Source organism: Gadus macrocephalus, chromosome 1 (assembly GCF_031168955.1).
Source record: "Gadus macrocephalus chromosome 1, ASM3116895v1".
Classification (NCBI taxonomy): domain Eukaryota; kingdom Metazoa; phylum Chordata; class Actinopteri; order Gadiformes; family Gadidae; genus Gadus; species Gadus macrocephalus.
In genome coordinates, this window is record NC_082382.1 from 19203698 (window position 1) to 19216200 (window position 12503).

At 43.5% G+C, this 12503-nt stretch overlaps 2 protein-coding genes across 2 annotated transcripts; both read left to right on the top strand.

The window, feature by feature from the left end:
* The first annotated feature begins 3898 nt into the window (after positions 1-3898).
* hes2.1 (hes family bHLH transcription factor 2, tandem duplicate 1) lies at positions 3899-5300 on the top strand. The gene is made up of 3 exons (XM_060060700.1): positions 3899-4057; positions 4183-4366; positions 4484-5300. The coding sequence occupies exons 1-3, from the start codon at positions 3968-3970 to the stop codon at positions 4825-4827; spliced, it is 618 nt and encodes a 205-aa protein (XP_059916683.1). The 5' UTR covers positions 3899-3967; the 3' UTR covers positions 4828-5300.
* A 4728-nt stretch (positions 5301-10028) lies between these two features.
* Positions 10029-12353, top strand: LOC132457242 (transcription factor HES-2-like). The gene is made up of 4 exons (XM_060051427.1): positions 10029-10320; positions 10432-10527; positions 10644-10731; positions 10849-12353. The coding sequence occupies exons 1-4, from the start codon at positions 10150-10152 to the stop codon at positions 11163-11165; spliced, it is 672 nt and encodes a 223-aa protein (XP_059907410.1). The 5' UTR covers positions 10029-10149; the 3' UTR covers positions 11166-12353.
* The last annotated feature ends 150 nt before the right edge of the window (positions 12354-12503 follow it).

The following is a 12503-nucleotide window of genomic DNA, read 5'->3' on the forward strand; positions in this document are numbered from 1 at the left end:
GACTCTCAGCCAAATGGTTCTGAGTTCGAACCCCAATGTCCTTGAGCAAGATGACTACTCCCCCTATTCCTTGATGACAAACTAGAACATGACTTGTACCGTATATACTGAATAGAGATGAACACACAGAGTTCAGACAAGTGAACGATTGAGCGCTGAGCAAACTGGGCCGTGTGGGTTAATTATATTAGTTACATTCATCAGAAACATTGGCAGAATATGACATTTTAGCCTGTAGAATATCAACACCATCCAAATAAGGTGCCAGGCATATTGCTCAAGGACACACGAAATGCACATTGGGTTTCAAATCGAAAACTTTTCGGCTGTACTAACTTCATGTTTAGCGGGCTAGTGTGAATACAGATGGTTATCTCCTTCACAAGCTTCACCTCTGTGTCACAGTGTAAGGTGGGTTTATATTATTGGTACACATGCCCTTACCTTACATTTGATAAACAGTAGATAGTTATGAATATGATAAACATGAAGGATGTTGAAAACGCTATTTGGTGGTGCACTTGCTGAAGCTGAACAAAACACAATGCGACATGAAAGGAAGATGTATTCAATAAATGATTAGAGGCTTGGGGATGACTGACATTGACATATAGGCAACTGTAACCCTTGTGTAGAAGAGGGAGGTTTGTGGGATAATTTCTTAGAAGCTTAAAGAATAAATATGTCCAAGGGACGGTCTAAATGTATTTACAGTGCTTCTTAGAGATTTTATTTTAACATTCTCTATTGCATTCTGCTTCGATAAAGAAATCTATATTGCACTAAGTTGGGAGTTTTTTTATAACCATATAGGCATATTAATATCTCTTTAAAAATTGTATTTTATAATAACAACATGCATTAACAAGTTGTTAGCCATAACCCATTTTTTAATTCTATAACTTTGCCACAGTAAATACATATTTTAAAACGGCGCGTCATATGGCATCCCAAGATCATCGTGTTTTCAATGTCTTGTTAACAAACGCAGTTTAGCTCTATAAATGCCATGGAAGATTGTTTGGTGTATTGTCGTCAAATGCAGATGAGACGGTCTGTAGTCTGGGTGCTGAAAGACATGCGCAACCAGCCAAATACAACCCCTTCAAAAACGACACTCAAAGCCACCAGCAGCGCATGGATTCGCCTCAGCCATTGGGGTTTGACCCCCCATCTGTCTCCATGATGTTGGCTCGTGTCGGTCTCATGCTGATTATAGAAGCGGTTCACATGCGGGCTGGAGACGAGCCACTCTCCAACCAGCCACCAAACAACAAGTTTTTTTTCCTTAGAATCCCTATAGGAGAAAGAGATTGCAGCAACAGTGATGCGCTGTTCACACATTTCAAACCAACAATTTAAATAAATAAAGCATCCCTGATTTGTTTATATATAAAGTGCAATATTTAATGGAAGCTTAGCATATTTTATTTTGTATCATTAATGTCCTTTTCATATTTAGTCGTATAGTGAAAATATAGATTTATTTGAGAGAATGTGGGCCTATATCAACTAAATAATATCATATTTAGTTGAAGAGCCAGAAGACTGACATACAACTGCTTAATTCCCTCAAATTAAACCGCATAGATCATTACATTACATACATTAGCGAAACCCGTTCGTGCCTCTCATTAAGGAGAAAGGCCCACGTTTTTGTATCTATTCAACCCAAAAAGCATCGGATCTGCTTCCCATGCACTTGCGGCACAACTCTTGTTGCCTCAAACAAAGGGCTGCTGTCCTATCTGCTCGCACAGATGGATGCCCAACACACAGGCTCCCAACCGAAGCCCGCAATTTAATTTTGTCTTATCTCGGAGCACCCAGTTCTCAGACTCAACGTCGTGGCAGTTAGGCTACTTGGGGCCCCCATGGGGCCGGACGCGTGCAAATCAGCCTATCTGTGTAGAGCCCCTTTTTTCAAACCACCAAGGCAATGAGGGCAGCTTGTAGACGGAACGACGTCTACCCCCCCTCCACCCCCTCACACATGCACACAAACACACACACACACACACACACACACACACACACACACACACACACACACACACACACACACACACACACACACACACACACACACACACACACACACACACACACACACACACACACACACACACACACACACACACACACACGTGCACCTCCCCCACGCACGATCCACGCCTGTACCAAATCGTAGCCCAGGCTTCCTTCCTCCGTTTAGAATTATGTTCTATTTTTTAAATGTTGAAACGGCCCAATTTTTGGAGAAGGTGTTTTTTTTAGACAGTATAACACGTTCCCGCCTTTCACTGCTATTGGTGCGTAAAGCAATGCCGCAAAGCAGATACTGCAGCCCCCACAACGACATTATAAATGATTAATCTATACATTCTTTGTTGGTTTTGGCGTTGGAACCCCCCCCCCCCCCCCCCCTGCAATACATTAGCTAAAAACGTTGGGCTCCCTTTTAATATCTGCTCCTCCCGCACGACAGTAAATCCCTGCCCCCACCCCGACTCCATGCAGATGGGAGGGTAACAATGCTTTACCGTTTGAAAAAAAAGACGCTATCTGAACCCATCGATGACGGAGAGCGAAACGAGAGCCGGGACTGTACCGCTGGTGGATAAAAAAACTTCCTGCCTTGCAGTGCACGCGGCTACTGCGCGAGACTGGAGGGGGAGGGGGAGGGGGAGGGGGAGGGGGAGGGGGAGGGGGAGGGGGGAAGGGCCTCAGGGGCCATCTGTTGTGCAGCTCTGGCGCGTGCCGAACGCGTGAATCCCACCGGTCCCATGGGCAGCGCTGCGCAGCGCACGAGCTCGGTTTGCAGAACGATGCTGGATTGTATTCATAAAACCGTTTTCATGACTGCATGTTACAATAAATTGTAACATACAGTCCATTTGATTATTTATGCTTAAAGATTAAAGTTATAGTCATATGAAGGCCTACATTAAGATGAACATAAACAACAGACTTAGCATTTTACATAGAAGCTGAATATTCCTAACAATTTATTTCAGTTTTGTCTAATTATAATTTACTATTTCCATAAATGAGGGGTCCATTTATTCCAAATAAAACATCCAACAGACACAGGCTTTGTTAAAAAGCGTGTCTCTGCACCTGAGATGCTTTGACCAGGTAAACAGCCCGGTCCCGACTGGAGCACCTAACAAAGACCTCAAGCAGATGTTAATCCATACATAGCGTGGCTTGGGTATCTGCTTCATTAATTGCAGCATAAGATTAGACGAGCTACTACACAAGACTTGCGTGCCTCGGAACCGTTTTTCGGAATTGTTTATGCTAAAGTGACAGACAAACAATTAAAGAAAATGTAGCATTTCGAAAAGTTGGATTATATTTCGTAGTTAGTCTAATACTCATATATTTCCTAAGACTGACTCGGTCGTAATGCTGCTACAGCATGGAGCAGAAATCAGCAACTGAATAAAAGGTTTTATATATAGAAGATTTGGACCAAGAGAAAGGAGAAATAATAATAATAGGCCTAAAGATAACGAAGTTTGGCACGTAGGCCTACAGTAAACGGACTAGAACCGGGTTGGGCATTTGCATTGCAGGCCTAAATTTGGCTCGGATTTATAGAAGCTGCATAAGGTGTTGACGCCTGTGTCGCTTGAGATTTGGGCTCCTAAATTTAAAAAAAGCAATCAAGGGCAACATCCAAGCCAGACTCTCCGCAGTCGGAGTGCATGCCAGCGCAGGACGCGGGGCCACCACGCCCCCAGATGGTGCAGATAGTGTCGCTGGTGCCAGAGTCCCAGAGGCATCGCTCCGGTGTGTCAAACGACACAATAGGCTTGTGGCCCCGCCCCTCCGACGCGCCGGACTCATATAAATGGGGCGCGCTCCGGGCTGTTCTCCACACTTAAACTCAAATCCTTCCTAGAGCAGAGCAGCTCTCTCTCTCTCTCCCCCGAACTAAACACAAACACTACCAAGCGACATGACTTCCAGCATCGCCCCAGAGGCCAGCCAACCTCTCCCTGCGCGGTCCACCGTGGCCCAGAGGAAACAAGCCAACGAACTGAGAAAGGTACGGATAGAAAAACCAACCACAAAAAAAGAAAGTGGTGTGTCTAAAGTTGTCCTGTTTTATTGAAACGTGTATCCTCGGCACATTTGACTAACGATGCTTTCTTCTTCTTTCCTTCTCTCTAGACGCTCAAACCGTTGCTCGAAAAGAAAAGGCGCGCCCGAATCAACGACAGCCTCGGCAGTCTAAAGACCCTCATCCTGCCGCTGGTTGGAAAGGACAACGCGCGCTACTCCAAACTGGAGAAAGCCGACATCCTCGAGATGACCGTTCGTTTCCTCAGAGAGCTCCCCTCCAGCCCTGTCAAAAGTGAGTTTCATTCTATGGCGCAATATACCTCGCGTAAACTTCTACTTCTACAATGCTTGTTCGTTAACCACAAGTATACAGTTCCTAACGTTGCGTTTTTACCTTTTCCTCCACCAGATTCCTCTGACAGCTACAAAGAAGGCTACAAAGCGTGCCTGGACCGCGTGTCCGCTCTGCTGCCCCAAACCAGCATGGACCAAGGCGCGTGCCAGCGCGTCAACCAGTTCATCCAGCAGTCCTCCTCTGCCCCCATCACCCCGACCTGCAGGAACTGCTGCGCCCAGAGCTCCATGGCTCTCCCCCAGATCCAACAGAGACTCATGAACCTCAAATCCAGCTTGGGCCACCGCGCTGGGCTCCAGTCCCCGAACCACAACAACCACGCCAACAACGGCGTGGCTCCCAGCAGAGCCCCGCCGGCCCAACAGGCAGCCAGCCCCGACATGTGGAGGCCCTGGTAGACTAGGAACACGTTTGTTGTTTGTATATATTTATTTGTATATTTATTTATCTCGACTATGAAGTATTAGGCTACTCAAGCCATGTATTAGCCGTGTGGTTATTACGCAGAAGAAGGTGGAGAAGTTCGGCATTTGGCTCGTCACGCGTTTACTTACAGAAGACAAATGAGCACAGATCTTGATATAAAACGGTAAAGTCTATTGACTTTGTAAGATGCAATCATCTTTGGGGTTTCAGAGATATGGGTTGTAGACAACACTTTTGTAAAACCCAAAGGGTTAATTAATATGAGGTTTGCACTGTGGACTTAAGGTAACTGGTCTGTGCAAAAGAATGGTCTGTAAACACTATGTGTTAAACATTATTATTTTTTATTTATTGACAATTTGTAAAACCAAAAATTGTGTCTGAGAGCGCGTTGTTTGTTTGTGTCATTGACGGCTGTTCCTCAATAAAAACAACTACAAACGTACTCGAACCGTGTTTGATGCATTGTGTTACTTCCTCTTTCAGTCCACACATTTGCTAATTGCAGCCTGTATGATGTAAAGCCCCCCATGCCTATAAAACACCAACATCAGCAGCCATAGAATAGAATGACCTAAAAGACCGCGCAACGTCCCCAGTCTTGTTCCATTCATCATCAGTGCAGCTGGCCTATTGTTGCCAGCGGGGCGCCTCGCTGGACTTGCCGCCAAATTCGTGGGAAACAGTCGGGCGGTTTGGATGGGGTGAGGGTGATGGGCCACACGCTGACACTCCCTTACAATATATCAGCCATTATTTGGGGACGTCTTCGTCAACGGAGCTTTGGTGTGGAAACACATTAAAGATTATTGACACTCGAAGTCATAGTAATAAAACAAGAAGCCCTGCCACGTGGCGTAACTCTCTTAACAACGTCTATAAACATGAAGGTCCATATAAATGATGGTATCAACATTACTAGACATTCATTTAGTTTTAAACACGTTTTTGATGCACCCTTTAGGAAAATAAAATATCGTCTTTTCAATATGTATCAATCAGACTTTAAAAAATGATTCAACCAATATCTGTTTGCAACATAAAACACTTTCTGCTGAAGTAAATAATTCAATTATGTACGCAAAAAACAACAACATGTTACACTTTACATTACACAGTATCCATGTTACAGTGTAATTACACAAGCCTACTGACTTATAACATCATCATATGATATCATATATGATATCATACTCCAACATACCATGTTATCATATCATCATATCATACATGGTATCATCATTATCATCCTTCATCATCATCCTCCTGATCATCGTCTTCGTCATCACCATCATTATCGTCATCATCATCATCAACCACCACCTCGTTTTTTTCTTCTTCTCCTTCTTATTCAACACCATCAAATATCCTTTTCATCAGTCGCATGTATTAGTTTCATCCCCATAGAAACAACCATGCATTATTCTGTTAGAGTCACTGCTGATACCTCCAATGTAAAACGTTATGACAGATACACACCAGCCACGCGATCAGCCCCATTACACACCAATAAAGCAACACGTTGGCTTGTGCAACTCAAGTCAAAGTATTACAGATATAAGAAATATCCTATACATCAAAAGCTGAATGACTTCATCTTCATATTCGAGTTTGATTGGCATATTCCTTCCGTAACTCATGAACCTTATAGTTATTCTTAAACAGTTTGACAGCCCTGTTTACAAAGTAAACCATTACCCACCGATTGTATCCGGACATGGAACAGATCTGACACACCAGAAGGGAACATTTCACACATTTCTTGAATGTCTTAAGATTGCTGCTCAGACAAATATATCAGGTAAATATTATAACATGAAGAAATTAACATGAGATGCAGGGTAGTGGAAGTTTAACGTCCCCCATACATTTTAATATTGCTCATTATCAAGTACAATCTATAGTATAGTGGGTATAGCCACTATACTAGAAGTGTGTGTGTGTGTGTGTGTGTGTGTGTGTGTGTGTGTGTGTGTGTGTGTGTGTGTGTGTGTGTGTGTGTGTGTGTGTGTGTGTGTGTGCGTGCGTGCGTGCGTGCGTGCGTGCGTGCGTGCGTGCGTGTGTGTGTGTGTGTGTGTGTGAATAACGTTTGACCGTGCGATTAAAGGACCGCCAAATGTGGACAAAGTTAAACTGGTTTCGGGTTATTTTTGTATTCTCAAGCAAACAAGAAGCCATGTCCCGAGTTGCCCGGCGCCTCCAACCAAACCCCTGAGCGCGAGCGTCCCTAAGGTTGGCGGCTGGGCGCATGTGGGTCCCAGTGATAAGACGGGAGGGTCTTCCCGCCCTTTTATGGGCGCCTTTATATCTCTACAGAGGTTCTCAAACCTTCAGATTAAACTTTCGACAGTATATTTTCGTGACGGAGCTTTGAGCCCATGGTTCATTTCATGCTAACACCCCTCGAGCGGGATGTGGAATATGAAATATAATAAAATAACTCTTTAATCCATGACTTTATGTTAGGATTTACAGGTTTTCGTTTCAGGTCTACATTTATGTTTGTTTAAGGATTTAAAAAATCCATGTCACTACAATAACGTGTATAGGCCCAGGATTTTTTTTCTGTTTTTGTGATAAATGTTTCTGAACTTCAGTACTATTACAATGGACGGCAAACGTCTTTGCTTTTAATTTGCCTATTCGTAAAACCTAGACTCGGACAACTCAGTTGTGGTTAATGTGTGTTGTATGTTGTATGTCATTGTTGATGGCTACGGAGGTTTACGCGCTGTCTTTACGCACACAACGCTGAAGCTCCGACTCATCCTTTAGCATCCACATTAACCTATAATTTGTCCTAGTCAGCAGAAGAAATGCTTCTCCCACAGCAATCAACCCGACCCATGTTTCGGTTCATACACAGGGACCGTCCATTCTGCACAGATGGGTTACCCACGCCAACATAGCTTGCAAAACAAAGGGAGACCTTAACCGTAAGCCCAAGGCTGAAGAGTTCTGGATTCTCCCGACAAAATTTTTAATGATAGCCCCCTCCCCCCTTGCCCTCCCCACTTTCCTCCCAGGGGGGTTGGCGTTTGGGGCGCGTGCAGCAAGTGTGCATATCACTTACAGGGCAGCGCTTTGTTCCGCAGCCAAAAGCAGCCTTCGGTAAATACTTCTGCCGGTGCCGGCTAGCCTGACACACTGGACTGGATTTATGAACAGCTATTCAGGTTTATTTAAAGTTCTAAGAAGGCAAGATAAGCTCCAACAATTAAACATATAAAATGCAGTCCAGCGACCTCTGTACGCGAATGGAAAGAACGCGTAAAGGCTTAAGACAGTTTGCTTGTTTATTACTTCGATGACGTCGATGCTTATCCTGGCTGTTGTTCTTAATTAAATGAAACGATATAAGAGTTCCCAAAACGGGTTTAGCTCATCATTGGTGCATCCCAACCAACAGATTACGTTTTCAGTCTCGTCACAACACCATGGAGACGGGTAAATAAGCCTGGCATGGCGTGGACGCTTGAAAGAGTAGACAAAGCATCATCACACAACCTGAGGGGCATTTAAACGCAGAGAGGCTCTGATTCTATTGGTCAGACGACAGCACCATCGACGAGTTGAGAGAGGACGCCAAACAAATGTTTGGGGGATCATGTGTTATACACCTAAATTGGATTGTGTTGATTGTGTGCGTGTGTGTGTGTGTGTGTGTGTGTGTGTGTGTGTGTGTGTGTGTGTGTGTGTGTGTGTGTGTGTGTGTGTGTGTGTGTGTGTGTGTGTGTGTGTGTGTGTGTGTGTGTGTGTGTGTGTGTGTGTGTGAGTGTGCGCTTGTGTGTGCGTAAAAGCGTGCGTAAATGTGTACGGAGGAGGCTGCGTGTGTTTGGGGTGTGTGTTAGGTGAGGGTGGGTGTGTATTTGGGGGATGGGGTCATTTTAATAATGTCAAAACGGAGGGGGCGGGTGGGGGCAGTGGATATGGTCGTTGTAGATGCTGGTGACCGTGGAGGAGGAGGCGGGGGGCACATACCAGATCTCGGTAACAGACAGCCATCTGGTCTCCGTGGCGCGTGCTGCGCGCGTGGTTCCCATGAGTTCCCATGGTTTTTGATCGCATTTCAAATCTTCCCAGATGGTTAAGGTTTAAACATTTGAATTCGTAAATGCAAGACACATTCTAAATAATAAACCTAACGGATCCATAAGCTATTAGGAGTTTCAGGTAAAATACCACGATACAACGAAAGAAGGGAAAAGGAAAACGGCCGTTTTCTTATTTGAATAGACACAATACTAAAACACGTTGTATTATTGTGTATACAAATGTTTATAAACATAATGTTGGCACGTTCCTTGTTCAACCCCGATCAAATATATGGACTTTTGAAATGGCTGTTGAATGGTGATTTTAAAAGATCAGCATTAATAGAAAAGACCGTTCAGGCAGACTTGGTACATCCAGTAGGTCCTTAAAAAACGCCCAATATGCAAAACTATTGTTTTCAGAAGCTATGAGCAGATGTTATTTGAAAGTAGCGTGGCTTGGGTATCCATGTGACTGCAATTGGCTAGATTTCGTGGTCTGGACTTTTCCATAAACCCAAGCCCGACCCCTATGCCAGCGTTGGATGTATTGCAGCCTACTTTTCTTAAAGCCATATATATTATTGCAGTGTTCGTTATGTTTGGTATGTGTGTTTACATCGTAAACATACCCAAACACATTCATTCATGTACATAAAACATATTACATAACGTTTAACCTTAATGGGTGGCAACAATTGACCGTTGGGTATTGAAAAAATGTAATTGTGTTTTTAAAAAGTGGAATATTTTAGATGCATAATACATAAAACCATTTTGTGTTTATTGAAAACATTTCATGTTTGCATTTATAACGAGGATATGCATAAGGTTAACTACATACCTCCTAAATGTATCTCAATGGGTATTTTTTTAACCAAATAATCATAAACAATACAATACAAAGAAGTGGATATTTAGCAGTCACTCTGATAAAGAATATGTGTTCAAGGCTAGCATTCGAATCAAGCGTAATTGGCTTTGGAACGCGTCTTTACGCACACACACGCTCTCACACACGTCTGGGGCAACTTAACGAAGACCATAGACGCCGTGGGCATGGATCATACCTTACCAACGCACTGTAGCTGTCACGCTTGTATAAAACATGAGCACAGATGGTAGTCTCACTCAATGTGATGCTTTCCTGTTGTTTTCCATCGACAGGTCTGGGTTTCAGAACACTTTGATTCGGCTTGGGGGCGTAGCCGTGACGCACGACACCGACGCCACGGACCTGCATAAATACCGCGCGCCGTGATGGAGAGAGACACACTTCTACTACAACGTCCTCTCTCCACACACATACACCCTCCACCTAAGACAAAGAACCAGAGCACAATGTCTCCAAACATGACCTGCGTAAACAGCCACTCGTTCTCTCCACGGCTGACCGTGGCTAAGAGAAAGGAAGCGCTGGAGCTCAGAAAGGTAAGAGAAGGAACAACGTTTGACACGAAGATGGGAGATAGTCCACATCATAACATGTATTTGTGTTGCGTTGGTTATCCTGTGATTGTAATCATTTTTACTTTTCCTCAGACCATGAAACCGTTGATGGAGAAACGCCGGCGCGCTCGCATCAACGACAGCCTGGATCACTTGAAGAGCCTTATCATCCCCCTTACGGGCAAAGATGTAAGCGACACTCCTTCTTTCATCTGATGCATTCGATGCAATAGCCTACTTGTTCACCGATACTGCTGTTTAATAAAAGATAGTTATCTAACATTGATTCGCCTCTTTCCTAACAGAAGTCCCGCTACTCAAAGCTCGAGAAGGCAGACATCCTCGAGATGACTGTTCGGTTCCTCGGAGAGATCCCAATGAGCGGCAAAAAAAGTATGTTTAAGCGAACAGTTTTTTATTTTTTTAATTAATATCTTTTCTTCACATCACAATAAGTTATATATTCATCCATCAGACAGTTCTAACCGGTTTCTTTTCACGTTTCTCCAGGTACCTCTGACAGCTACAAAGAAGGCTATAAAGCGTGCCTGGACCGCGTGTCCGCTCTGCTGCCCCAAACCAGCATGGACCAAGGCGCGTGCCAGCGCGTCAACCAGTTCATCCAGCAGTCCTCCTCTGCCCCCATCACCCCGACCTGCAGCAACTGCTGTGCCCAGAGCTCCATGGCTCTCCCCCAGATCCAGCAGAGACTCATGAACCTCAAATCCAGCTTGGGCCCCCGCGCGGGGCTCCACTCCCCGAACCTCAACCACCGCGCCCAGCCGGCCCCACAAGCAGCCAGCCCCGACATGTGGAGGCCCTGGTAGACTAGAAGCAACTTCAACCTTATTTTGTTCTGAAACTGTATGATATGTAGACTCCGTTTTGAGATGGAGCCCCTGTACATATGAAAAAATATTGTATATTTTATCTGATGAAACGGTGAAATTTCATCGTGAACATCCAAGTTGAGTATCGTATACTTACGCTTTGCGCACGAGTCTGTTGTCCGGCATGTTGACACGTTTAGACAGTCGTATTATTTCGAAATCTGCATGTATGTATTATTCTGTTCTGTATTTAGTCTTCGTTAATGACTAAAATGAATGAGGGCTATGGAAAACGCCCCGTAAGACCCCGAGGGTCATCCTATGTATGGATTTGCATTATGGGATGTCCAGCTCATTGACAATAAGCTGCGTCCCTGCGAATTATTGGTAAACATATTAATTGTTATGATTAAGTATCTCAATTGAGATGAGTGTTTATCTTTGCTATTAATTGCAAACATTGTACGTATGCTTTATTATTATATCTCGTTTGAGATGATTCTGTTTTTGCGATTTATTGCAAACATTGTATGTTGTTATTACGTATCTCGTTTGAGATGAGTGTGTTTTGCAATGTATTGCAAACCCTGTATATTCATAATATATGGTTATTATATCTCGTTTGAGATGAGTGTTTTTGCGATTTATTGCAAACATTTTATGTTGTTATTAAGTATCTCGTTTGAGATTAGTGTGTTTTGCAATTCATTGCAAATCCTGTATATATAATATATATGGTTATTATATCTCGGTTGAGATGAGTGTTTTTGCGATTTATTGCAAACAATGTATGGTTATTAAATCTCTCGTTTGAGATTGGTGCGTGTTTTGCAATTCACTGCAAACCCTGTGTATATGTTATATTATTAGTATATCTCGTTTGAGATTTGAGTTTTGCGATTCATTGCAGACCTTGTATATATATATATATGTTCATATATTGTTACTTTATCTCGTTTGAGATGAGTGTGCTTTGCGATTCATTGCAAACCCCATTAAATATAGGCCCATTGTTATTATATCTCGTTTGAGATGTTGGTTTTTGCGATTCATGGCAAACCCTGTAGGCAATTCATTTCCTTTTGTTAGGCCTATAATTGAGTCTCTGTTGAGATGTGTCTTTGCGATTTATTGCAAACATTGTATGTATGTCATTTTACTTCAATAAAACGTTTTCGTAGTAAATCCTTGCTTTTCATTCTGTGTCTTTGGGGCATTCATTCGCAAGCATACGTGTTTGAGATGGACCAACACTATTACCTTATATGGTCCTCCTTACTGAGAAAAAGGGACTTGTGTGACGCACCTGTCGCACGCTTTAAGCCGTTGCTCTGA

Excerpts from the sequence above, each read along its gene's own strand:
- hes2.1 (XM_060060700.1), top strand. The coding sequence starts at position 3,968 with ATGACTTCCAGCATCGCCCCAGAGGCCAGCCAACCTCTCCCTGCGCGG. Across the intron at positions 4,058-4,182 it reads AAGCCAACGAACTGAGAAAG|ACGCTCAAACCGTTGCTCGA; the intron begins GTACGGATAGAA and ends CCTTCTCTCTAG. Across the intron at positions 4,367-4,483 it reads CCCCTCCAGCCCTGTCAAAA|ATTCCTCTGACAGCTACAAA; the intron begins GTGAGTTTCATT and ends TTCCTCCACCAG.
- LOC132457242 (XM_060051427.1), top strand. The coding sequence starts at position 10,150 with ATGGAGAGAGACACACTTCTACTACAACGTCCTCTCTCCACACACATA. Across the intron at positions 10,528-10,643 it reads TCCCCCTTACGGGCAAAGAT|AAGTCCCGCTACTCAAAGCT; the intron begins GTAAGCGACACT and ends CTTTCCTAACAG. Across the intron at positions 10,732-10,848 it reads CCCAATGAGCGGCAAAAAAA|GTACCTCTGACAGCTACAAA; the intron begins GTATGTTTAAGC and ends ACGTTTCTCCAG.